Below are 24,242 nucleotides of genomic sequence, written 5' to 3'. Positions count from 1 at the left end.
TGCCGTATCTCCAGCATCATTCTATTAAGCAAATCCGTATTCAATAATTACGTGGAAAAGATAAACAATTTTTAAATATAGAAATATGCGACGTCACTTTCAGGGTCGTGAGAATACGGTTACATAATTCTGAAATTTTTGGTTATATATTAGCGTGGGAGAGAATGGGACACCTTTTCATTTTGTTTTCTCGTTTGATTTGGTAGTAAACAAAGAACAATCAAAGAATTATAAAACCGTATCCTCCCGACTCCCATAGACAGTTAATTGTTAATTGTTTAAAACACGATCAGGATATTTGGATAATATGTACTAAAGGTGTCCCATCTTCCCCCACCCTACTATATACCACCAGATGAGACGATAAATGGAACAAAAACATAATCTACTTTACCACAAAACTAACATAACATACCATATCAAGAGAATGCATCTCTGCAAATGTGGAGCGAAGTTTTTCAATCGTTCCTTTGTCTTCAAGAAATCGTTCCAAAACTCCCGGCCTCGCTAAAACCTCTTGCAGTTTCTTACAACCTACTAACTGGTGAGCAGCGCTGGGCGATTTTATAGCTAAACTCATTTCGATGGTCTTTCTTGCTTCCCAATGCTAAGAGAAAACACCGTATATTAAAAACAATGGTTTAAATTTAAATTTACCTCCATTACCATTGGTGTTGGAAAGTGGCGAGGACTGTATCCAGTTCTGAAATACACCACCGCGACCTCTTCCTCGTCTCTGTAATATAAAATATGATAAACTGTACAATGCCAAAACAACATGGTTGTAGCGCTATGTGATTTCGCAATTATATAAACAGTAGGGTGGGGGAAGATGGGACACATTTTAACTCTATTTTCTCGTCCCATTTGGTAGTAATAAAGAACATTTAAAGAATTATAAAACCGTATCCTAACGACTTCCATAGACCGTTATTAATTATTTAAACACGATCAGGATATTTGGATATTATGTGTTAAAGGTGTCCCATCTTCCCCCACTCTACTATATTAACCGCCTATAATAAGTAGTTAAGTATTTGATAAAACTGTTGCCCTGTTATCATGCGTATACAGGGTAAACTTACATGAAAAGTTTTCCATCTTGATCAGTTCTTGTTGTTGATATACAATCATCAAATACTTTCCTTTGTACTCTAACAGCAGGATCGTATTCATACATGGCATATTCTATTGCACGTTGGTCATATATATTCATTTCGTCTTGGAAAACCATAAACACAAACATTGCTTTTGGATTTCCGTATTTTTTCCATCCTTCCACCATAACCCTTGCTATACCATCCAAGGCACCATTTTCAGGCATGTTTAGTTTGTCACATGATATGCCTGCATTTCTTAGATTGTATTTGTGAAGGCTTGTCATCCTATGCGTAAAAAGCCCCCACAAAGCAGCTGACATTGTATTTATTTCAATTTGTTTTGGTAAAGTAGATAGCTTCGCGTTTGACGCATTTTTCGAATAGCTTTGTTGTATCATGTAATCGGAACGGTATGCACCAATTTCAACTTTCTGTAGAAGCAGTAAGCAAGAATTGGTATATGTGTGATACAGCAGGGCGCCCATGGTGTAACAACTTCTGTTGTCCCGTCACACAAAAATAACTTAGTTACATTTATGAATTCACTTAAACACAACATGTTTACATTTCATTTTACCTCTTCGAAAGCGATAGGGAGAATCGAATTATATTAAAAACGAAGAGAATAGCCTACTATGGATAAAAAGGTGTGGAAAAAGAGCGCCAGTTAAAAATCAAAGAAAGGGAGGAATTTAGTAACAAAACAACAGGCATAATTTTCGCGCTTATACCCATATGAAACGCACCTGTGTCGAATTACTCGCCTGAGCCAGCTTAGCAATTTCGAAAAGATTGCTCACAAAATCATCGGCAGCAATTGTACTGTGAATATACGAACAACTTTTTAACATTGGTTTCTAAACTTATCTGATATATATTCAATGTCAAAATAATTTAAAACGTTAGCAAACCGTGTAAACGATCCGTCAACCGTTCCTTTATACAGCAGGGTAGGGGGTGGAACACCTTTAGCACATATAATGTTCAAATGTCCTGATTCTTTTTTTAAACAATTAACAAAGAAAAGGGCCAATGGGAGTCGTAAAGATACGCTTTTATAATTTTTTGAATGTTCTTTGTTTGCTACCAAAAAAGACAAAAAATGCGTCTCATCTTACCCCACCCTACTTATACATTTGGGTTTCTCAGGTTAATTTGCGTAGAACCACATGTTGAGAAAACGCACAGCAAGTTTTGAAATGTGTAGTATAACACAAATAGTTTTAAATCGTGTAAACATGTGTAGAAACTCCTATATTGTGTCCTAAAAATTTGGAAACCCCTAATTATATATAGTAAGGTAGGGGAAGACGGAGCACATAATATCCAAATATCCTGATCGTGTTTTAAACAATTAACAACGGTCTATGGGAGTCATGAGGATACAGTTTTGTAATTCTTTGAATGTTCTTTGTTTACTACCAAATGGGACGGGAGAATAATATGAAAAGGTGTCCTATTTGTCCCACTCAACTGTATAACAGTAGTTAGTCACCTTTTTAGAACCTCGCCTAGAAATTCCATGTCCCGACTGACTTTGTGATACAATAAATGTATATCGTTCTGAATACTCCTGGTCAGATGATATGCACTTGCAGGGAACAACGATGGATACAGAGTAAATGGGGCATGGGTGGAAGTCTGCATGTAATATAGCTCTATTCTAACAACACATAATTCAGAAATTAAAATCATGGAGGGCTTTATTATCCGTTTAAACGCGACCTGAATCGGTTGTCGAAACTTTGGTACGCAAAATAGCTTGCCTAAAGTTTTTAAATACAGTTGTGATATGCAACCGTTTGTGTACATTAGTACTGCGGGTAACATGAGTACTGCTGGCACATATTATCCCAAATCGTGTTTAAACAGCCAACAACGCCCAAGTCGTGAGGATATCGTTATATATTACTGTAAATAATCATTGCTATAACTACTAAATTGAGCGATGGAGAGAAAGGAAACCAATAAACCATCTTACCCAAAACCACTATTTCACGTTTTCTTCAAAAATAAAAATAAAAACCTTTTTTTCACATTCCAAAAAAAGGGGAGATTTTCGAAAAATACTCACATAACTGAGCTTAGCATATAGTACTGTGGGGTAAGATGGGACATCTTTAGCACATAATATCCAAATATCTTGATCCTGTTTTAAACAATTAACAACGGTCCACATGGAAGTCGTGTGGATACAGTTATTAGGTCTTTGAATGTTCTTTATTACTACCAAATGGGAAGAGAAAATAGAATGAAAAGGTGTCCCTTTTCCCCATTCTACTATATATGATTCACCTTCAATATTTCTCCGTTTCTCATTGTTCGTTGTACAACACCAGATGCTTGTGCAAAGTCAATAGCATCATCCGCTAAACCTTGAACTGAAGCGTTCTTGGCCAATTGGGTAGCAAAGGATTTCATATTTAAAAAGGCGATCTCTATATACCTTTCTACAGAGGATATATATAGACCTCTATAATAACCAACTTTCTTATAGCACGAAGTAAATTAACCGTTAGCCATAGCGGAAAGGCAACGTGTTTTGGTAACTGATAACCTGGTTTCATATCCGACATCTCACAGCTTTTGATATAACACACTAAACAAGCCTGTTTCTAAACTTTACTGAATGAAGCCAATTTTAAAGGCTGTACAACTTTTTAAATACTGTGTGTATACGATATTGGTAAATTAAAGGGTTGTGTAAGCAGTGCGTAGCTTCGTGATCCGTATGACGCTTGTAAGTTTCCGGTCCGTTTTTACACCAGAGTCCGTATATAAACATGCAGAGTCCGTATATAAACATGCAGAGTCCGTATATAAACATGTTTATACAAACATGTTTATATACGGGCTCGACTCCAACGCTAGGTCGACAACTCAGTTTTTTAGACGAACAAACGAGCGGCATCAGGCTAGGGACAAACGTGAGGACAGCAAGAGAGCAAGAGAGCCCCTACTGCCCTCCCAACATAGAAAATAGGAGGGCTTTTATAGCATGAAACTTGTGCGCGAACACAAAACACGGAAGAGATAATTTACACCAAAGAATTGCAGGCTGTCATATCATTTACTTATATGGATAGGAAACACGCAGGATGTGTCGCTCAATCATAAACACAGTTACGCCTGATGTAATATAGTTACGCAACACGGCTGTTTAATATTCGATCTTTATGCATTAAGTTAATTTGGAAAACTATATATATATCTGTGCTCGAAAAAAAACTATATATATATCTGTGCTCGAAACACACTTAATCGCTACACTGTTAACAAATTACTCTGAGTTGTTTGGAATATTTTGTTTCCATATTTACATTGGTCGTTATGAAGTATATGCTTTAATTAGCGTACATTGGTTACATATTCGCGGTGCTTCAAATAGTATTAAATTGGAAAAATTAAAAACTTAAGATGGACATTTCTGCAGACATACCGTTGCCTTCTGAAAGAAAAGTATTTTTCACATTTTTTTTTCATTTGTATTTTTTTTTCATTTGCAGGTAATATAATAATTGCATACATATTTCTTTAACAGTCCATATAAAACGTGGTTTCGTTTGTTATTTTTGAATTTTCACTCATTTTTCCATAACGTTTTATAAAAAAGTCGGAAAAAATCTTGGTATGTTACTTTATTAATCAACTTGCCACCAATGTTTTCATTTTTCAGCTCTTTCCTTGCCTGCTGTGGAACGCGGTAATTGGTTGATTCATACGCACTATATGTAAGGAAAGAGTGGCAAACATCCAAGGTATTAAAGTGTAGAACCTTACTATAAACTCAGCCATCTATTAGAGTGCTTACTGACTATTTCGTGCATAAACTACTTAAATTCACTGTGTAATCGCATTCAGGACCATTGTGTAACTGTTCTTTAGTTCAACAATTATTTATATCGAAGTTTATACAAGATATGATGTAAATATAATAAATTGTAAGTTTGTAATGAAATAATTGTTGCTAGGGATGCACATTACAGAATTTCGAATCTATGAGATTCGAATCCTTTTGTATTCGAATCTAATTAAGGGATTCGGTATTCTGTTTAATGACGTCATTACACGTCATCTTATACACTGTTTTAACAATTTTTGAAATTTAATAATTAAAAGAAAATATTTTTGTGTTTGTGGGACTTTCAAGAGTAAACGTTTTACAACGTCTTTTCATAGCCTGTTATACGTTTTATGACGCAAAAACTACCCAATAGTACAATTTTTGATAATTTTACAGCTCATGATCCAACAAGGCTGCTATGAAAGAGTCAATAAACTGACTTATGTGGGTAAAATTATTTTTTCCTATAAATACAAGAAGATTCGAAATTCTAGATTCGGAATTCTAGATTCGAAATAAAGTATTCTAGGATATCCTAGAATACCTAATTATTCTGTAATGTGCATCCCTAATTGTTGCTGGTTCTAAGAAACACGTTAATCGAATGTTAAGATATCGCAGGCTGGGGGAAGATGGGACACATTTTTATCCTATTTTTTCGTTCCATTTGGTAGTAAACAAAAAATATTCAAAGAACTATAAAACCGTGTATTCGAGACTCTCATAGACCATTGTTAATTATTTAAAAACACGATCAGGCTATTTGGATATTATGTGCTAAAGGTGTCTTATCTTAACCCCACTATACTACGCTGTACTATATAAGATTCACTATATCACGAATATCAGTGTTAGTTCAAAAATGGCGAGTCAAGCGCGGCAATGCCAACAGAGATACCGCCTTCGTTCTGTGTCACAGATTTGGAACGTAGTAAGTGACCAACAGCTCGGCTCTCAGTAACATTACTACCGTCCCTGTAAAACAATTGTTTGCGTCAGAACTCTTGTTGCCCTAAAATTAATATATACACCTGGGCTCTATAGCGAATCCACCTTTAGTCCAAAGGATACGGGTTATGTGTTTGTAATCACAAGATATAGTAGGACAGGGGAGGATGGGTCGATGGGACACCTTTAGCACATAATGTCTAAATATCCTAATCGTCTTTTAAACAATTAACAACGATCTATGGGAGTTGTGAGGATATGGTTTTATAATTCATCGACTGTTCTTTGTTTACTATAAAATGAGACGAGAAAATGGAGTGAAAAGGTGTATAGCCTCTCTCCGCACCCTACTATACGTAATTATGTTTCTATTATATATTCTATTCTAACCTACTTCGCCCGCATTTGCTTTACTGAAATCGTAGTCAAGTTCAATGAAGCGTGTATGGTACATGCGTTTAAGTTTATGTGCCGTTTAAACCAACCAGCGCCGCCCCCATAACTCGGGTTTGGCTTACTTCCTTGCTTTCCTACGACGTTTTAGTTGCAGTTGCATTGACTTTAAGTTTAGTATGTACGTTTCGTTTGCAATCAGCTTTACAGATCCGCTTTAAGTTTAACGTGTTCATCAATTAGTCCTAAATTTTAGATGTATAAATTTTAAAATTCCAATGATGGTATCATGTTAAATAGCCGCAAACAGTTTCGTCATATATGACATGGTAACACGACCTACTACAGATATCTCTAGTAGGCCGTGATGATAATAACTGTTATTTCGTTACTAGAATCGTTTATCTTTATGAGCACCAGATCAGAGCCAGATTCATGGAATTCAGCACTGTTATATAGGGTAAGGTAAAATGGGACAATTTTTCATTCTATTTTCTCGTCCCATTTTGTAGTAAACAAAAAACATTCAAAGAAATACAGTAGTATGGGGGAAGATGGGACTTTTTTAAACTCTATTTTCTCGTCCCATTTAGTAGTAAACAAAGAACTTTCAAAGAAATATGAAACTATGTTCTCATGACTCTCATAGACCGTTGTTTATTGTTCAAAACACGATCAGAATATCTGCATGGGTATTATGTGCTAAAGGTGTCCCATCTTCCCCCACCCTACTATATAAAATCAAAAAAGCATTATCTTCGCGACTCTCATAGACCGTTGTTAATTTTTTAAAACACGATCTGTATATTTGGATATCATGTACTAAAGGTGTCCCATCTTGCCAGACAGTATTAAGAACAGTTAGAATGATTTACTTACGTTAAAAAGACGCTGTAGATACCGAATTCACTAACAGTGTTTGATACAGCCGAGCAAGTGTAGTTGTGAACAAAATAGTTAAATTCCTGAACAGGCGGTCGGATTTTCTCCATAAGAATGTAAGCGCATCTCCTTTCGTCCCCTCCTATCTCAGTAAGCCGGTCAACCATTTCAGAATCATAAAGATTGTTTCCTATGTAAAATAGCAGTAGAAGATACTGATTATCGTATACGTATAAAAGTTTTCAACTAAAACATAATTTATGGACAAGTTGGTGATGAAAAATAATAGTTGCATTACCTCCACCTTCTCGTTGTGGCTTGAGGACAAAATCACGTGGTCTCTCCATAGCAAGCTTCACTGCCGTATCTCCAGCATCATTCTATTAAGCAAACCAGTATTCAATAACTATGTAAAAAACATAAACAATTTTCAAATATAGTAATATGCAGCGTCGTTTTTGGAGTCGTGAGGATATATGAATGCAACTTACTTTATCCTCGCGTGGCCGGAAAACGACAGTCGTTATAACACGGGTGTTCATGCACATTGTGCCAGCTTACGAGGTACCATGCGTGTGTTACTTTGTGGGTGATTATTTCTTTGGAGTTTTTCCTTTTTTTGTGTACGGTTATATAATTCTGTATTTTTTGTATACCACTAAATAAGATGATAAATATTATAATAACATCTTGCCATAATCCACGTAACTAACATACCATATCAAGAGAATGCATCTCTGCAAATGTGGAGCGAAGTTTTTCAATCGTTCCCTTGTCTTTAAGAAACTTTTCCAAAACTCCCGGTCTTGCCAAAACCTCTTGCAGTTTCTTACAACCTACTAACTGGTGAGCGGCGCTGGGCGATTTTATAGCTAAACTCATTTCGATGGTCTTTCTTGCTTCCCAATGCTAAGAGAAAACACCGTATATTAAAAACAATGGTTTAAATTTAAATTTACCTCCATTACCAATGGTGTTGGAAAGTGGCGAGGACTGTATCCAGTTCTGAAATACACCACCGCCACTTCTTCCTCGTCTCTGTAATATAGCAGTGGGTTTATGGTGTAATTTAGTAGACGGATCACCTTTAGTGCATAATATCTAAATAGCCTGACCGTGTTTTAGTCAATTAACAACGTCTATATACCATGGGATTCGTGAGGATACAGTTTTATAATTTTTTGAATGTCCGTCGTTTACTGTCAATTAAGACGAGAAAATAAAACAAAAAGGTGTCCCAACTTCCCCCCACCTACTATATAACATACGATAAACTATACAATGCCAAACAACGTATTGTTGCAGCGCTATGTGACTTCGCAACTGCATATATACCTGTTAACCATCTATAATAAGTAGTCAAGTACTTGATAACACTACTGCCCTGTTATTCAAGGGTAAACTTACATGAAAAGTTTTCCATCTCGATCAGTTCGAGTTGTTGATATACAATCATCAAATACTTTTCTTCTAACTTTAACAGCAGGATCGTATTCATACATGGCATATTCTATTGCACGTTGGTCATATATATTCCATTCGTGTTGAAAAACCATAAACACAAACATTGCTTTTGGATTTCCGTATTTTTTCCATCCTTCCACCATAACCCTTGCTATACCATCCAAGGCATCATTTTCAGGCATGTTTAACTTGTCATCACATGATATGCCTGCATTTCTTAGATTGTATTTGTGAAGGCTTGTCATTCTATGCGTAGAAAGCCCCCACGAAGCAACTGACATTGTATTTATTTCAATTTGTTTTGGTAAAGTAGATAGCTCTGCGTTTGACGCATTTTTCGAATAGCTTTGTTGTATCATGTAATCGGAACGGTATGCACCAATTTCAACTTTCTGTAGAAGCAGAAATCTATAATTAACCCGAATAAGCGTTTACTATTTAAATATTGATATATTAGGGTCATGGTATAACAGCAGTCGTTGTCACAAGAATAAACTAGTTTCATCATAAATTCATTTAACATAACACGTTTACTTTTAATTTTACCTCTTTAAAAGCGATAGCGAAGATCGATATTAGATTAAAAACGAAGAGAACGCTTCGATAAAAATGGTGCAAAAAAGGCGCCAGTTAAAAATCAAAGAAAAGAGGGGAATTAGTTACAAAATGAAAGTTTTATTTCTTCATAATTTTCTTGCTCATACCAATAAGAAGCAATAAATGAACTCACCTGTGTCGCATTGCTCGCCCGAGCTAGCTTCGCAATATCGAAAAGATTGCTCACAAAATCATCAGCAGCAATTGTACTGTGAATATACGAACAATTATTTTGACATTAGTTTCTAACCTTATCAGATATATATCTAATGTCAAAATAGTTTAAATTAAAATATCAACACACCTCATAAACGACCCGTCATTCGTTCCTTTATATATAGCAGTGTGGGGGGATGAGACACCTTTTGAGCACATAATGTTCAAACGTCCTAATTGTCTTTTAATCAATTACCAGCAGGCCAATTGGAGTCGTAAGGATACGTTTTTATAATTCTATAAATGTCATTTGTTAACTACCAAATACTCAAATAGGATTAGAAAATATAATGAAAATGTGTCTTATCTCTCCCCTCACCACTATATGTTAGGATTTTTCAGGGCAATTTGCGTAGACCCAGAAAATGCACAGCATGTTTTAAAATGTGTTATTTAACATGAAAAATTTTCATAAACGAGTGTGGAAAATCCTATACTGCGTCCAGAAATTTTGGAAACCCCTAAATATAGTAAGGTGGAGAAGACGGGGCACCTTTAGCACATAATATCCAAATATCCTGATCGTGTTTTGAACAATTAGAATGGGTCTACGGGAGTCGTGAGGATATGGTTTTATATTTTTTTTGAATCTTCTTTGTTCACTAACAAATGGGAAAAGAAAACAGAATAAAAAGGTGTCCCATCTTCCCCACCCTATAACAGTAATAGTCACCTTTTTAGAACCTCGCCTAGAAATTCCATGTCCCGACTGACTTTGTGATACAATAAATGTATATCGTTCTGAATACTCCTGGTCAGATGATATGCACTTGTAGGGAACAACGATGGGAACAGAGTAAATGGGGCATGGGTGGAAGTCTGCATGATAAGATATCATTATATTTCTGTAAATAATCATTGTTATAACTGCCAAATTGGGCGATGAAGAAAAGGAAACCATTAAACCATCTTACCCAAAACCAATATATAATTCACGTTCTTCAAAAAAAAAACTTTTTTGGCATTCTAAAAAGGGGGAGATTTTTTAAAAATACTTAAATAACTGAGCTTAGTATATATAGTGGATAAGATGGGACACCCTTAGTCCATAATATCCTGATTGTGTTTTAAACAATTAACAACGCCATTTGGGAGTCATGGTGATTCAGGTTATATAAGTCTTTGAATGTTCTTTGTTTGCCACCAAATAGGTCAATAAATTAATGAAAAAATGTAAATTCCCCATCCCACTATATCAATTCACCTTCAATACTTCTCCATTCCGCATTGTTCTTAGTACAACACCAGATGCTTGTGCAAAGTCAATAGCATCATCCGCTAAACCTTGAACTGAAGCGTTCTTGGCCAATTGGGTAGCAAAGGATTTCATAACAACTCAACAACTTTCTACAGAGTTATAACTCTATAATAATCAACCTTATCGACAGCACCTGGTTCGTATATATACACTTGTGCTCTAATGGATCTTGTATGTTCTTCTTAGAAGAAGCCATATATCATACGTTCGAAAAAAGCTAATTGGTTAGAGTGCATGTAATCACACTCCTATTAAAACTGCATGTAAACCATATAGCTGTTTAGTGTTTACACTACATCGGTTATCTAAATGAATAGGTTTTATCTTTAAAGAGAAGTTTAAATGAGTAGATTACGACAGGCCTCTTTATAAACACATCAGTTGCCAATTATTCCTAATGATATTAGCCACACGTTCGCGACCATTTACCACGTAACATTTGATAGCACATTAGCCTACATAACATCACATCTCTATTATAGTAGGTAGTATATCACTATAATAAATAAGTGGCATGACGACGCCCCAAGAGATTTCGTCCATGTTTTACTTGAACTGCTTCAGGTAGGCGTCACAACACAGTTAACGTAAGGTAGGTAGGTCAACATGTGTATATAACATGTGTAACTTCCGTTTCGGGTATTTAATAATATAAAATAAATGTTGTCTAATATAAGATAAATGTTGTCTAACCTGATAATGTCACGTATTTCGCACGAAGTTTCTAATTGAAAATCGTATGCGACTGCATAGGGGTATATATTAGCAAATTCATGATATCCGGATGTTTTTATTAATATACACATATTACAGATAAAGCCTTAAACACGGTCTAAAAATATCGGTTTAAAACTGCTTCAAACATTTCTTGCTTTCCAGACAACTTGGCTGGCTCCCCATTTTCTTGAATAAAGCTGTCACATTCCTCCAGTGTTGCAGTTCCTGTTTTGATTTTCAATCCAAGTCCGCTGCCAAAGCTCGCGTACCTTTCCTAGAATTGTAAAAAGTTGACTCGCCTATTGTTTAATTCATATAGTAGGATGGGGAAGATAGGACACCTTTTCAATTTATTTTCTTGTCCCATTTGGTAGTAAACAAAGAACATTCAAAGGTGCAACCGTATTCTCACGACTCACATAGACCGTTGTCAATTGTTTAAAACACGATCAGGATAATTGGATATTATACGAATAACAAATGTAGCTTCTTTTTCTATAAAAGTTACAAAAAAGTAACTTATTTTATCAGTTAACCTTTTTCATCTTCCCAAGCACCCCGTCTTCACGTATTTTGGCAGCTATCTTTAAAGCTTTGGCAAAGCAGTCCATTGCTCCAACATGGGCGATCATCATGTCGATAACATCGGTTGATTCGCGTCTCACTTTGCAATCAAAGTTTAAACCACCGGGAGCGAGACCACCTTGCTCTAACACTGTCTGTAGAAACAACAATAACGAGTCAAGCATAATGAGTTGTTGTTATAACAACAACAACTTCTCTTTTACACATTTCGTGTCCGTTTACGAGTTACCATGTTTTTGTAACATTTGTGGTCGATTATTTTTGTGATATATTTATTATTTATTATTTCTTTATGTGTATGGCTGACAATTGAGACAATTCATAAGGTTTTCCAACTTGGTTGTCACACACGACCTCAATGGTAGCAGCGGCGAGCCAAACGTATGTTTTCGCTACCGTTGAAATACATGTTATATACTATATATAGGGTGGGGAAGATAGGACACTTTTTCATTTCATTTTCTTGTCTCATTTAGTCTTAAACAAAGAACATTCGAAGAATTATAAAACCGTATCCTCACCACCCGCATGGACCGTTGTTAATTGTTTAAAACACGATCAGGATACTTGGATATTATGTGCTGATGGTGTCACATCTATAACCCTATACCCAACTATATCATCCTATACACTTGCCTGCATAATCATGGTCGCATTCTTTACGTCCATTGGAAACTGGTCCGTGTCCCAGCCAAGGTCAGGGGATCCTGTGTTCGAATCCACAGACCCAAGCATGTTGTATGCAGACGCCATGACAACGTCGTGTTCATGGCAGTGGCCAGCAAGCGTGGTGTGGTTCGGCTCGATGTTTAACTAAAAAATATTAATTGTATTATATATAGTTTAGTACTGTGCTGGGTGGAAATGGAACACCTTTAGCACATATTATCCAAATATCCCGATAAACAATTTAAAAAGATCCCTGAAAGTCGTGAGGTTACGGTTTTAAATTTTTAAAATATTCTTTGTTTACTACCAAATGATACGAGAAAATAGAGTAAAAAGGTGTCCCATCTTCCCCCACTACAGTATATGACTGGTTTTTCGTTATTGAAATATCGTTATTGGTATTATAAAAAAAAAGTTATACTATGGTTTAATAAAGTTACTACAAAAATATTATTAAACTCGCTTTCGCAAAAATTCACCAACTTATCTTACTTTAAAATCTTTGTCCAGATCGTAGGTTTTCAGAAACGCAATCACTGTCATTGCATCTGCATGAAGAGGTACAAAGTTTATGTTTATTAATCGGTTTACTGTAAGCTACAGTTGCAAGTCTTTTATTTGCTTACCGTAATCATATTGGTGTTTTGACGGCTCTTTTGGCTTTGGTTCAATTAGGAATTGGCCAGTAAATCCGATCTTTTTCTTATAAGCTGAAATTCGTTAGGTTAAAATTGGTGTCAGACATACAGAGATATAGTGTATAATGGATAACGTTAGAACATAACATCCCATATTTTCTAGCCGCGTGATTTTAACAATTAACAAAGCTCTTTTAGAGTCTGGAGGACACAGTCGAATAAATCTTTAAATGTTTTTTTTTGTTTATTATACCACATGGGACAAAAGAACAAAAAAATGATTCATTTTATCTCAACCTAGTATGCTAAGTACAGCTTACTAGGGACTCACCGACGACCATTTTAAAGAAGTTCGCTAAGTTGTCAAGTTCCTCTCTAACATTCGTGTTTAGCAATGTATGATAACCTTCCCTGCCACCCCAAAACACAAAGTTTTCGGCACCCAACTTCTTGCCGATCTCAAGTGACTTTTTCACCTGAGCGGCGGCGTATGCAACCACGTGTGCGTCGGCATTGGTTGCTGCACCGTTGCTGTACCTGAACCGTACGTGAACACATAATACAGTATTAGAACGTTTAGAATACTGTATGGTCGCTAAGATCACACTTTTACAACCAAAAAAACAAAAAAGCAAATGTAATTGTAACATATAATACAGTATTATAACGTTTAGTTACAAAATATGGTGGCTAATCACACTTTTATAACCAAAAACAATTCCCGAAAAAAACAATCACAGACAAATGTAACTTGTAAGCGGGCACGAGGTGTATGAAACAAAATGTGTGTTATAAACCGATTGTCGTTGCCCCGACACTCAACAGAAATAAGTTACTTTCAGTCAGTCTGAAATATAGTATTAGTAATGCCAATAAAAAAAAACAGTATAAATAGTCAACATAATCTATACCTAGGATGTGCAAATAAATTGCACGTATTCCACAACAATTTAATACCAGTCTCGCCTTGTAACTGACTGGCTAATTCTGCTAAACGGTCAAGATTTGCATTTGTTTCAGAAAGAGTCACCCCTTCTGGTGCTATATCTCGGTCGTGGAAGGTCCAGTACTGTAATTGAATAAATTAAAAAGCTTTTTGGTTTGTTGAAATCAAAGAATCTCAAACCGTTTTTAACACTTCAAATTTTCTTATAAAATTTGCATTTGGAAAACTTCTGTGTATATTGCTTCTATACGCTATGATTTTGTTGGATAATGTAATAAACCATGTATAGGTTGTGGGCTCTTATCCTTACAACTTATAGTGTAAAGCGTGTGCTATATTATAATATCATATAGCCTAGCAATTGCTGGCATAAACAAAACTTAGTTTGTTAGTTTATTTTTTTTTGTTTTTTTTTTAAATATGAAACGCTTCACGATTTTGCGTGTCATCCTTACCGAATAAAGGCATATTTTACGATCGTTGCCCTGCCACGCGGTATTAAATAAATTACTTTTAAACATACATCATTATCGTACCTTGACACCGAGTTTCGACATGAAATCAAACGCGACTCTCATACGTCGTTCTGCATTCTCAATGCTGTCTGTCCCATCATCCCATGGTCGTACCAATGTAGGGAATCCGAATGGATCTGCCCCTATATAAAGTTTCTCAATGTTAAGCAGGGAAAAAATACTATATAGAGCTATCTAGTTTTTAAGATGTCGAACGCGTAAAACTGTGTTATTGTTTAAACATCTTTTGCTAACGTGTAACTTTTGTCTCATGTTCTAAAAGACCGGGTACTGAGCTGTTAGCAAGAAACCAATTAGTTTCCACTGCCTGGTAATAGGTAAACGTGTATACGCCTAAATCATAGGTCCTTCGGTCAGTCTTATAGATAGTATAAGATGGGACACCCTTTCTATTATTTTCTCGTCCCATTTGGTACTAAATATTTGGATACTATGCGCTAAATGTGTCGTCTTCCACCACACTACTATATAATAGAATTGTTTGAACAATACCAAACCTACCTGTTCCCCTAAACGTGTGCCAGTAGCAAACCGAGAAACGAAGCCAATCGCTCATCGGTTTCCCCATGACGACTTCTGATTCGTTGTAATGTCGGAAGCACAAAACATCGTCTACTTTGGCATCAGGCTTGTACGGGATTTTCTTGACTTCTTTAGAAGTAGAATGTTGGTGAAATAAATAGGTATTGGGGCAGACGTGTTGCTGGTAAATAATTAGGCCATAAAACAAATGCCGCTAACAGAAGCGGCGGCAAATACAAATTTAAAGTACTCGCTATTCCAGAGATTCTATACTTGCAATACAACACAGTTCAGTAACAGTGTTATATTCATTTCCAGTATACTACAATACTCAATACATATTGCGTATATGAACATTATTGCATTCACTCCCCAATAAAACGAAGGTATACTTACCCAGCGGATACTTCGTCAATAAGCTTCCAGCTTCCGCCAAATCGCTCTTTCCAGATGCTGGAGCAAACGAGGACATATTGATAATTTCTTAACCAAAAGCTATCTATTGCACACTTGCTTAATCTGCAAATACAGGTTACATTTCGTTAGAATCCAATCGATTCGTTTTGCTTGTACTTCCCTTCTCTTCACTGTTTTAATAAAATTGAACTAACGTGTTTAAAGAATAACCTTTATGTTATGTTAGGCTAATTTTAATGCAAAACTGACACACTATGCTGGCGCTGCAATTTATATAAGCAACCGTGCACAAGGCCTTGTGCTACTTATAGCACGAAGTAAATTAATCTTTAACCAGAGCGGAAAGGCAACGTGTTTTGGTAACTGATAACCTGGTTACATATCCGACATCTCACAGCTTGTTCTCAAACTTTACTGAATGAAACCCTTTTTTATTGCTGTACTATATTTTAAAAGCTGTGTGTACGGTATTGGCAAATTAAAGGGTTGTGTAAACAGTGCGTGGCTTCGTGATACTGATTACGTTTGTAGTTTCCGGTAGTTTTTACACAAGTGTAGTTTGTCATTCTGTGTGATATTTTTGTTGATTAAACAATTGCATCTAATAAACAAGCTTAACAATTAAAAACGCATATAAATTATTCCTGACACTTTACCTTTTTTTGCTGTAGACATTTTTTTATTACGTTTAGATCAAAAATGGCCGCCGTGTTGCGAAACTGTTAGCCAATTACTTTGAGTTGTTTGGAATATTTTGTTTTATATTTACATTGGTCGTTATGAAGTATATGCTTTAGCGTACGTTGGTTACATACTCGTGGTGCTACAAACAGCTTTAAACTCGAACAAACAAAACACTTAAGATGGACAGTACTGCAGACATACCGTTGCCTTCTGCTTCAGCTGTAGTTAAACCTAAACCAAGAAGAAAGAAAGGTAATTTTGCACATTTTTTTATTTACACATTTGCTGCACAAACCTTTCCACCTATTGCATATTTAATTTTAAATTTGGTCTTTGTGCATAAGTAATAAAGGTATCATAATAACTGTTTTCTATAACGTTTTATACAAAAGTCAGAATAAAGTCTTGGTATGTTATTTTTATTGTCAAATTGCCACCAATGTTTTCATTTTTTAGCTCCTTCCCTGCCTGCTGTGGAACGCCGTAACTGGTTGATTCATACACATTATGTGAGAAAGGAGTGGCAAACATGCAAGGTATTAAGTGTAGAACCCTACTGTAAACTCAATGTGATAGTGTTTACTTTATTTCTATTTCACACTGCCTTAAACTAAATCTTCTGGCATTTGGCAACAGTATTAATTATTGTGCTGCGTGTTCGCCTAAATGTGTCGTTAACATTGCTGTGCTTTTTCGTATAAAGTTTTACTGTTGTGTTAGTCTTATAATCGATTTTTTACTAAGACCTTCTTTTTAAGTTAAATATAGCCTATGACCAGTTTTGTTTGTCAAATAGTTTTTTTGACATTCAACAATGTATTAGTGTGCTTACTTATGTTTCTATACAGACACTCATACAGGAACAACTAAAAGAAACAAATGGTCAATGTGAATATGCTGTGTACATTCAGGTAGGGTAGTAACTATACAATAGTATAAGCATTTTCTTTCTTGTTTAAAACCAATAACCAGTTGTTAGAGTATAAATAATACATGTCTATTACCTGGGGTAAAATGCTGTTCTAACAGTAACTACTAACTATAAGTGTAATAGTTGCTAATGACAATAAACACCACAGAAGATTAATATCACCATTTACCACAGAAGCATATCCACAATTCCCTTCACTTGACAATAACAAAAGCAGGGTTAAATTGGACAATCAGTGTATCCAAAGGAGCGTCCCCTTTCTCATGCTGTCAACTGTACATTACATATGATAATGATATTTGCACCATTTTGTTGTCAATACATATATAGTTATGGGTTATAACATACATCCACTTTCCAGGCCATGATAATGAGATCTGAGGGTTGGATTCAACAATCCATGGAATTATTTCAAGCGTGTCATCTGCTTAACCCAACCAACCCTGACAATCTGAAACAGATTGCTAGAAATTTGTGAGTGCTTGTTTTTCATATAGGTCTTAACTTTAGATCCCATTATAAGGCATTCTGTAGGGTGTAGGACCTCAACCTCACCCATGTAGAACTTTCATTAAACTATATCTATTGCAATTTCATATAAAGTCAATAGTCGTATTTATGCAACTTTAAACTATCACTTAATGTTATGGACACGCCTCCGAGCACACCCGCGACAGAAAGGCACTGGCATGCCTTAGCCATGTGACTTGCGCAATGTGCCGTAGTCAGCGTGCCTCATTATTAATTGTGTCGTGTTTCATTAATAATTGTGTAGTTATGTAGTAATCAGTGTCGCTATGTCGCAATTTAGTGCCCTTTATATACGTGTGTGCTCGCCTTAGTTTTCATTCTACAATTTGGCGTCTTAATACAAACCCAAGAACACAACACTTAAAATGCCATTAAAACATATAATATGGGATTTTCACTCATCACTGTTCACTGCTTAGTAATTACATTCTTGAATTGATGTGCCTTAAATTTTCAAACTACAATTGCTATTTTTTTGCGTTTTTTTGTCATAGTTTTTTATAAACCCTATTATTTTAGGATACTGCTTGGCAAGCATAAAAGTGCAATAGAATGCTACAATCGTGCTTCTGAATTAAGTGAAAGGGATTGGGACATATGTCATTGCCTTGGATTGTGTTACCACTTCTTAAAAGATTATGACAAGGTTAGTAGGGTATTTATCTCATCAGTAAAACTGGCTGTTATAAGAAGTATATATATATAGGTCTTTATATATATACCATTTAATATTTATAACATATATATATATATATATTATATTTCAGAAATATTTTATTTAAATTCTGGGAATATAGTTATTCAGTTGTGCAAAAACAGCTATATAGTAGGGTGGGGTAATATGGGACACGTTTTTGTTCTTTTTTTTTCGTCCCATTTGATAGTAAACGAAGAACATTCAAAGAATTATGAAACAGTATCCTCACGTCTTCCATAGACCGTTGTTAATTGTTTGTATATTTGGATATTGTGTGCTAAAGGTGTCCCAACCCCACTCCCACACTACACACACATATATTATATATATACATAACAACTATTTTTTATCAAAACTAAGTTATAAATTTAAAAGTTTTGTTTTGTTTTTCTCCTTGTTTTTAATAAAGAAACATCAATTTTCAGGCCGAGCAGTGCTTTATTGAATCATTGAAACTTAACAGACATACAGTTACATACAATATGCTCGCAAAGCTTTACCTTGAAACAGGGAACCATGATAAAGCTATGGATGTATTAAGCAAAGGCAAGTGTTTTTTTAGATAAGTTTTTAATGTCATATTTTGTGATTGGGCACAAGGTGTTAGAAACCGTTAAAGAACACGACTGCCATTGTCCTGAAGTTTTTGGTGTCAAAGCAGAAACGGCGGGGTGTATGAAACAGAACAACCGTGTTATAATGACTGTTGTTTTCCGCCATGTGAGGGTAAAAAGTTACATTCGTTTATATGTGATTGAAAATTTGCGTTGAGCTCATATTTTGCATTTTTAATTTGTTTCACTTTTCTAGGGGTTGAATTCTCTCCGGAAAATACTGATCTGTTAACTTTGTTGGGGTTGTTACACTTGCGCAAATCAAGCTTCCACAAAGCATTTGAACTCCTTGGGCAAGCAATGACTTTTGACCAAGAAAATTATAAGGTAACAGAAAGAGTGAACTTACTTTTCTCTCTATTTATTTTTATTTGTTACGGATAACAGGTTTCCAAATCCTAATTTTTTTTAATAACTTATAAATCAACATTAAGTGTATGAAATTAGACATCTGTGTTATACGTTTGTGTAATTGTGTTGCTCTTCAATGGGAATAAATGAATGAAATGTGGTCTATTCTTGCATGGCGGGGCAATGACAATCCTTATAACACAGATGTTTTGTTTGACCACGTTCTCGCTTACGGCTACGAGTTATTTTTTTGTATAAATTTGTTAATAAACAAATTAGTGCTATTCATTCATGTAATGAATTAAGGTGGCTGTACTGTACAGCCTGTACACAGTATCCGGCGTGCGAACCCATTACTGAGTTCCGCATGCAGCAGCGAAATCCGGACAAAACAGACAAAACGGACGAATTCTGGATACTGTGTACAGCCACATTTACAGTTTCTGTTTATTATTTATCTAACTGTAAGATCTTAATAAATTAAATTGGATTGTTTCAGGCTATCCTTGCTGCAGGCTCCATGATGCAGAAACATGGAGATTTTGACGTTGCTTTGTCTAAATACAGGGTTGCTGCTCAAGCTGTGCCTGAAAGTTCCTCATTATGGAACAACATTGCGATGTGCTTCTTCGGCAAAAAGAAATACGTAGCTGTGAGTAATCTTAAAATTACGATAAATGAATTTTAATAAATTTTGAGGTTCTCAAACTTTTTACGCAAGCTCCTATTTACTGTTCAAATTACTTTAATTAAAAAGGAAAATTTTCGAAAGATTGTTTTTGGAAAGAAAAATTAAAGTAAAAAAATAAAAAAATTAAGTAAAAAAATGAATTTTTTGAAAGATTTTTAGACCTAAAGAAGCACTTAAATATCAGAACCAATTATCATAAGCTTAAAGCATTTGTTTTTCTTAGGCTCATTGAAATTTTTTTTTATAATATGTATAAATATTTTTTATAAATATATTGTTGTTGGCCTATTAAAATAATATCTTTTGATATGTACTATGTAGTATAAATGCCCGATTTGTTGAAGTAACACAATTTATATTATTGTATATCTTCAGGCTATCAGCTGTTTAAAGCGAGCGAACTATCTTTCACCATTTGATTGGAAGATCCTATACAACCTCTGTCTGCTACATCTAACAATGCAACAGTATGCGAGTGCTTTTCACTTTGGTAGTACTGCCATTAGTTTGAAACAGGATCATGGACCATTGTACATGCTCCTTGCTGGTATGTTATACTATGGGTAGATTTTTATTCTCGAAAAATTACTGTGGAAATGGCACCACCACTTCATAATACCTGGCGCCATAGCACATTTGGTTAGCGCGCCTGCCTCTAACTTAGAGGTAATTGGTTCAAGACTTGTTGCTGCTACCATTGTGGGCGTATGTGTTCATGGACAAGACACTTAACGTCAGTTGCTTCAACCCAGTGGTCACTAATGAGTCGTCCAAATTATCAGCCCCCCAAAAAGAAAAACTTCCTAAAAAATAGTCATCCACAATGTAACATACCTGGCGACTTGTAAGCTGAAATGAAGTGTGTGAAACAGAACACCTTCTTATAACAACTCTCGTTTAAAGGTCACGCGAAGATAAAGTGCATTTAATTTCAAAGTCTCTTTTTGTACGAGCATATTACCAGTGATTTTAGATTTTACATACTGCATTATTTATAGTTGCTTTGACTAACCTTGGACAAGAAGAGAATGCAGAGAAAGCTTATGAGGAAGCAATAAGGCTAAATGGGTAGGAGTAATTATATTTTCATATTGCTTATTTTAAAGAAGAGAACATGTATATATTTATAGATTCTGCATGTTTTTCTATATCCCAAAAAATAGGTATCTTACTATTAATAGAACAAATACCATTTTAAAGACTAATCTTAACAATTTTTTTGCATCAAGGAAATTTTTAACATGTTTTTAAATTTATAATAATATGTAATATAAATGATGCTTATAATAAAGATTTTAAAGTGTATATGAATCTTTTATGATTTACTGAAATATGAAATACTTTGCATAACTGGTAAGTGATTAAATGAGCTGTATGAAACAATGAAACATACATACATGCTTGATGTATTTTCTAAAAATTAAAATCAAATTGAGAAAAAAGAAAATCTACAGAAGCAAAGTCAATATATCAGCAATACAGTTAAGAATATCGTCATACAATTAAGAAATAACACAAAAATTAGAAAAAAACTGAAACAAATTACAGAAATACACGAAACAGGTGTTATTTTCAAAAAAGTTTCCTACCATGCTAAAATACACACTGTTACGTCAATGTTATACAAGGGTGAACTAAACTGAGTTACATGTTGTTGTGAGTAAGAGAAATAAGCAAGGTGTTTAGCTAGGTTGATTTACAGTACCAGCTTCAAGACATTTTCAATTATTTCAACTAAAACTCGTCCATCACTTTTAAAAACGTGACAAAAACTTTTTAACAGATCTGACATCCACACAGTACTTAACTACTGTGTTTTCCTTCATAATCGATCCAAGTCTAAACAAGCAGCAAAACTTCTTTCATCTTTGCAGAAAAACATGCCAACAGATAAAGCCGATATAAATAAAGAGGTTTGTATACAATATATATATATATATATATATATTATATATATATATATGTATACAGTGGCACAGCCAGAAAAAAAAGGGGGGGGGGTTAATAAAAAAAGTAACTATTTTTTAAAAATTATTTTAAAATTTTTTTGGGGGGGTTTAAAAGGGGGTTGCGACCCCTAAACCCCCCTGGCTGCGCCACTTTATGTATATATATATTACATGAATGTAAGTTTTAGTTTGTCTCTTCGAACACAGTGGCAATGATTATATTAATTGAAACAACAAACAAAAGTTAAAAATATTTAGAAATAGACAATTGTAAAAATTAAAATTGAAAAAAGGGGTAAAAACTATTTCAATCGGAGAAGGGGAAAACTACTTCAGTAAAACGTCAAATAAAAGCGTGGCTACCATACCCATACATCGCTACCAGTTAAAGTTCAAACCTACAACTATTCCAATGTTTCAGGTAATTGAGCTGAACAAGAAATTGACAGCTGCGTTAAACGTTGGGGACAAAATAGTCGCAGAGAAAGAAAAAAGTGAAAAGAAGAAGAAACAAAAAGACAAAGGTATATCTACATTAAAAAACATTGTAATTTTTTACCAACTTAATCATATTCCTCTAACCCAGCACCCAAGACCTCCACTCCTAACCCCTTTTCCCCAACAAGCGCCCAACCTCCACCAAATGAAATTGATGGCATGCCATCTCCAGCTACAAGTTCACTACCCAGGTATAACATTCATAGCAAATGAGAAATAAATTATGAAACTTATGCATTTTTTCAAGGTGTACTAGTCTGTATAATCATTATAGTGAAGTACATAGAAAAAAAACTATGCTAAACTAAAAGTACAATTTGTCATTATAACAGCATTGAGCCTCGAACTCGTAAACTTTCCGTTAAAGCCAAGCCTGCTAACCAATGTGCGGCAACACTAGTTTGTTTTAACTTATATTATGGGTGGGTCCCTGTCAAGAACTCTGGATTTGGGCCTAAATTAACCCATTACCCAAACACTCAGAAATCATTGGCCCCTTACCCCAACACCCAGAAAGCTTTAAGTGGTTCATGCGACCAGTGCAACTCTGTCTTGGAATGAGACCCCATTCGCAACACAGCACCCGCCTTTTCATAACCTAATAAATTCAACCTTTCCAGCGTGGTTCAGTCCAAGTTACCCCCACTACGCTCACGGCCATCTGGTGAAATCAAACCACCGAAATATGACATCACCAAACCGGACACAGATGATGATGTATTGTCTCGCCTACCAACTGCCCCAACACACGATCCATATGCTGGGAAGCCAACCAGAAAGGCTGTGGCAGAGTAAAGTAGGAGCTTGAAAGGCAATAACGGTTTCTGTTTTTTTTTTGTTCTAGTTGGTATGGTCTCCACTGTCATATTGTTATGTTATACTATAGATATGTTGAATATAATGTATGTCCGAAAAAGATTTAAAGTATTGTGGGGAAAGATGGGACACCTTTTCATTCTATTTTCTCGTCCCATTTGGTAGTAAACAAAGAACATTCAAAGAATTATAAAACTGTATCCTCACAAGTCATAACTCCTATAGACGGTTGTTAATTGTTTAAAACAGGATCAGGATGTTTGGATATAATGTGCTAAAGGTGTCGCGTCTTCCCCCACCCTAAAAAAAATTAACTCATAAATTGGTAAAGTGATTAAAGTAACTCATAAATTGGTTAATTTAAAATTGCAACTAACCCCCCCCCCCCCAAAAAAAAACACTGATGTTTTTTCTTCACTCTTTCATTCAATCTTTCAATTGAGTGAAGATTTGAATGCCAGCTTGGACACAAGCAGCACAACCACTATTTCTTTAAATCTCCTTGTAAATTTATTTATGTACTCCTGGCATGTTAAATGTTGACATTTAAACAAACAAACAAACGACAGAAAGCTTTTAAAAAAAACTGTTCTTAAAGATTTTGATTTACCATCTTCAGTTTGAACTCTATTTAATACAAATATGGTGTCATTGAGCCGAATGCTTGAATGTAACAAGGCAATTGTCATTTATTCCCTTTGAAGCTTCACTATCTCTTATTGCCATGCTAGAAAACAGACAGAAACAG

General features: G+C 35.1%; 5 protein-coding genes across 6 annotated transcripts; 1 reads left to right on the top strand and 4 right to left on the bottom strand.

The window, feature by feature from the left end:
* LOC113474093 (glutathione synthetase-like) lies at positions 1 to 3,521 on the bottom strand (the record flags this gene model as incomplete). Its single annotated transcript, XM_026833669.1, has 7 exons — positions 3,396 to 3,521; positions 2,596 to 2,741; positions 1,847 to 1,922; positions 1,086 to 1,531; positions 667 to 736; positions 416 to 607; positions 1 to 21 (listed from the first exon to the last, which is right to left on the bottom strand). Coding segments are annotated over exons 1-7 (1,077 nt in total), but the record flags the coding sequence as incomplete, so codon positions are not given.
* Positions 3,522 to 5,787: 2,266 nt separating this feature from the next.
* Positions 5,788 to 8,718, bottom strand: LOC100175869 (glutathione synthetase-like). Its single transcript, XM_026833934.1, has 6 exons — positions 8,575 to 8,718; positions 8,136 to 8,205; positions 7,885 to 8,076; positions 7,466 to 7,547; positions 7,165 to 7,357; positions 5,788 to 5,919 (listed from the first exon to the last, which is right to left on the bottom strand). Exons 1-6 carry the CDS (start codon positions 8,667 to 8,669, stop codon positions 5,796 to 5,798), a joined length of 756 nt encoding a protein of 251 aa, XP_026689735.1. The 5' UTR covers positions 8,670 to 8,718; the 3' UTR covers positions 5,788 to 5,795.
* LOC113474092 (glutathione synthetase-like) lies at positions 8,678 to 11,381 on the bottom strand. The gene is made up of 5 exons (XM_026833668.1): positions 10,649 to 11,381; positions 10,118 to 10,263; positions 9,362 to 9,437; positions 8,831 to 9,023; positions 8,678 to 8,778 (listed from the first exon to the last, which is right to left on the bottom strand). The coding sequence occupies exons 1-5, from the start codon at positions 10,772 to 10,774 to the stop codon at positions 8,678 to 8,680; spliced, it is 642 nt and encodes a 213-aa protein (XP_026689469.1). The 5' UTR covers positions 10,775 to 11,381.
* Positions 11,382 to 11,472: 91 nt separating this feature from the next.
* On the bottom strand, positions 11,473 to 16,506 carry LOC100179799 (xylose isomerase). 2 transcript variants are annotated; one of them, XM_002125539.4, is made up of 10 exons: positions 15,712 to 16,506; positions 15,295 to 15,444; positions 14,794 to 14,915; positions 14,223 to 14,380; positions 13,643 to 13,848; positions 13,300 to 13,383; positions 13,166 to 13,221; positions 12,641 to 12,817; positions 11,956 to 12,138; positions 11,473 to 11,693 (listed from the first exon to the last, which is right to left on the bottom strand). In XM_002125539.4, the coding sequence occupies exons 1-10, from the start codon at positions 15,785 to 15,787 to the stop codon at positions 11,535 to 11,537; spliced, it is 1,371 nt and encodes a 456-aa protein (XP_002125575.1). In that variant the 5' UTR covers positions 15,788 to 16,506; the 3' UTR covers positions 11,473 to 11,534. The 2 variants fall into 2 exon arrangements, with proteins under 2 accessions (XP_002125575.1, XP_026689734.1); XM_026833933.1 differs by having other exon boundaries at positions 15,295 to 15,441.
* On the top strand, positions 16,498 to 24,176 carry LOC100177448 (Bardet-Biedl syndrome 4 protein). The gene is made up of 14 exons (XM_002125694.5): positions 16,498 to 16,668; positions 16,873 to 16,952; positions 17,265 to 17,327; positions 17,709 to 17,821; positions 18,398 to 18,524; positions 19,001 to 19,121; positions 19,386 to 19,516; positions 20,040 to 20,192; positions 20,607 to 20,778; positions 21,230 to 21,299; positions 22,015 to 22,144; positions 22,602 to 22,704; positions 22,767 to 22,869; positions 23,299 to 24,176. The coding sequence occupies exons 1-14, from the start codon at positions 16,596 to 16,598 to the stop codon at positions 23,471 to 23,473; spliced, it is 1,614 nt and encodes a 537-aa protein (XP_002125730.1). The 5' UTR covers positions 16,498 to 16,595; the 3' UTR covers positions 23,474 to 24,176.
* The last annotated feature ends 66 nt before the right edge of the window (positions 24,177 to 24,242 follow it).

The sequence above is a fragment of the Ciona intestinalis genome, chromosome 3 (assembly GCF_000224145.3).
Source record: "Ciona intestinalis chromosome 3, KH, whole genome shotgun sequence".
NCBI classification, from domain to species: domain Eukaryota; kingdom Metazoa; phylum Chordata; class Ascidiacea; order Phlebobranchia; family Cionidae; genus Ciona; species Ciona intestinalis.
Note: the sequence above shows the minus strand (reverse complement) of the source record. Positions and strands in the feature narration are given on the sequence as shown.

Coding starts and splice junctions, on each gene's coding strand:
- LOC100179799 (XM_002125539.4), bottom strand. CDS start 15,787: ATGTCCTCGTTTGCTCCAGCATCTGGAAAGAGCGATTTGGCGGAAGCT. Junction 13,384..13,642: donor CTTCTTTAAAATGGTCGTCG/GTGAGTCCCTAG, acceptor AACGAATTTCAG/CTTATAAGAAAAAGATCGGA. Junction 12,139..12,640: donor ATGCGACCATGATTATGCAG/GCAAGTGTATAG, acceptor TTGTTTCTACAG/ACAGTGTTAGAGCAAGGTGG.
- LOC113474092 (XM_026833668.1), bottom strand. CDS start 10,774: ATGAAATCCTTTGCTACCCAATTGGCCAAGAACGCTTCAGTTCAAGGT. Junction 10,264..10,648: donor GGAATGGAGAAGTATTGAAG/GTGAATTGATAT, acceptor CTTATCATGCAG/ACTTCCACCCATGCCCCATT. Junction 9,438..10,117: donor CTAGGCGAGGTTCTAAAAAG/GTGACTATTACT, acceptor GTATATTCACAG/TACAATTGCTGCTGATGATT.
- LOC100175869 (XM_026833934.1), bottom strand. CDS start 8,669: ATGTATGAATACGATCCTGCTGTTAAAGTTAGAAGAAAAGTATTTGAT. Junction 7,548..7,884: donor AGATGCATTCTCTTGATATG/GTATGTTAGTTA, acceptor TTTGCTTAATAG/AATGATGCTGGAGATACGGC. Junction 7,358..7,465: donor GCCACAACGAGAAGGTGGAG/GTAATGCAACTA, acceptor TATTTTACATAG/GAAACAATCTTTATGATTCT.
- LOC100177448 (XM_002125694.5), top strand. CDS start 16,596: ATGGACAGTACTGCAGACATACCGTTGCCTTCTGCTTCAGCTGTAGTT. Junction 20,193..20,606: donor GCAAAAAGAAATACGTAGCT/GTGAGTAATCTT, acceptor GTATATCTTCAG/GCTATCAGCTGTTTAAAGCG. Junction 20,779..21,229: donor ATTGTACATGCTCCTTGCTG/GTATGTTATACT, acceptor CATTATTTATAG/TTGCTTTGACTAACCTTGGA.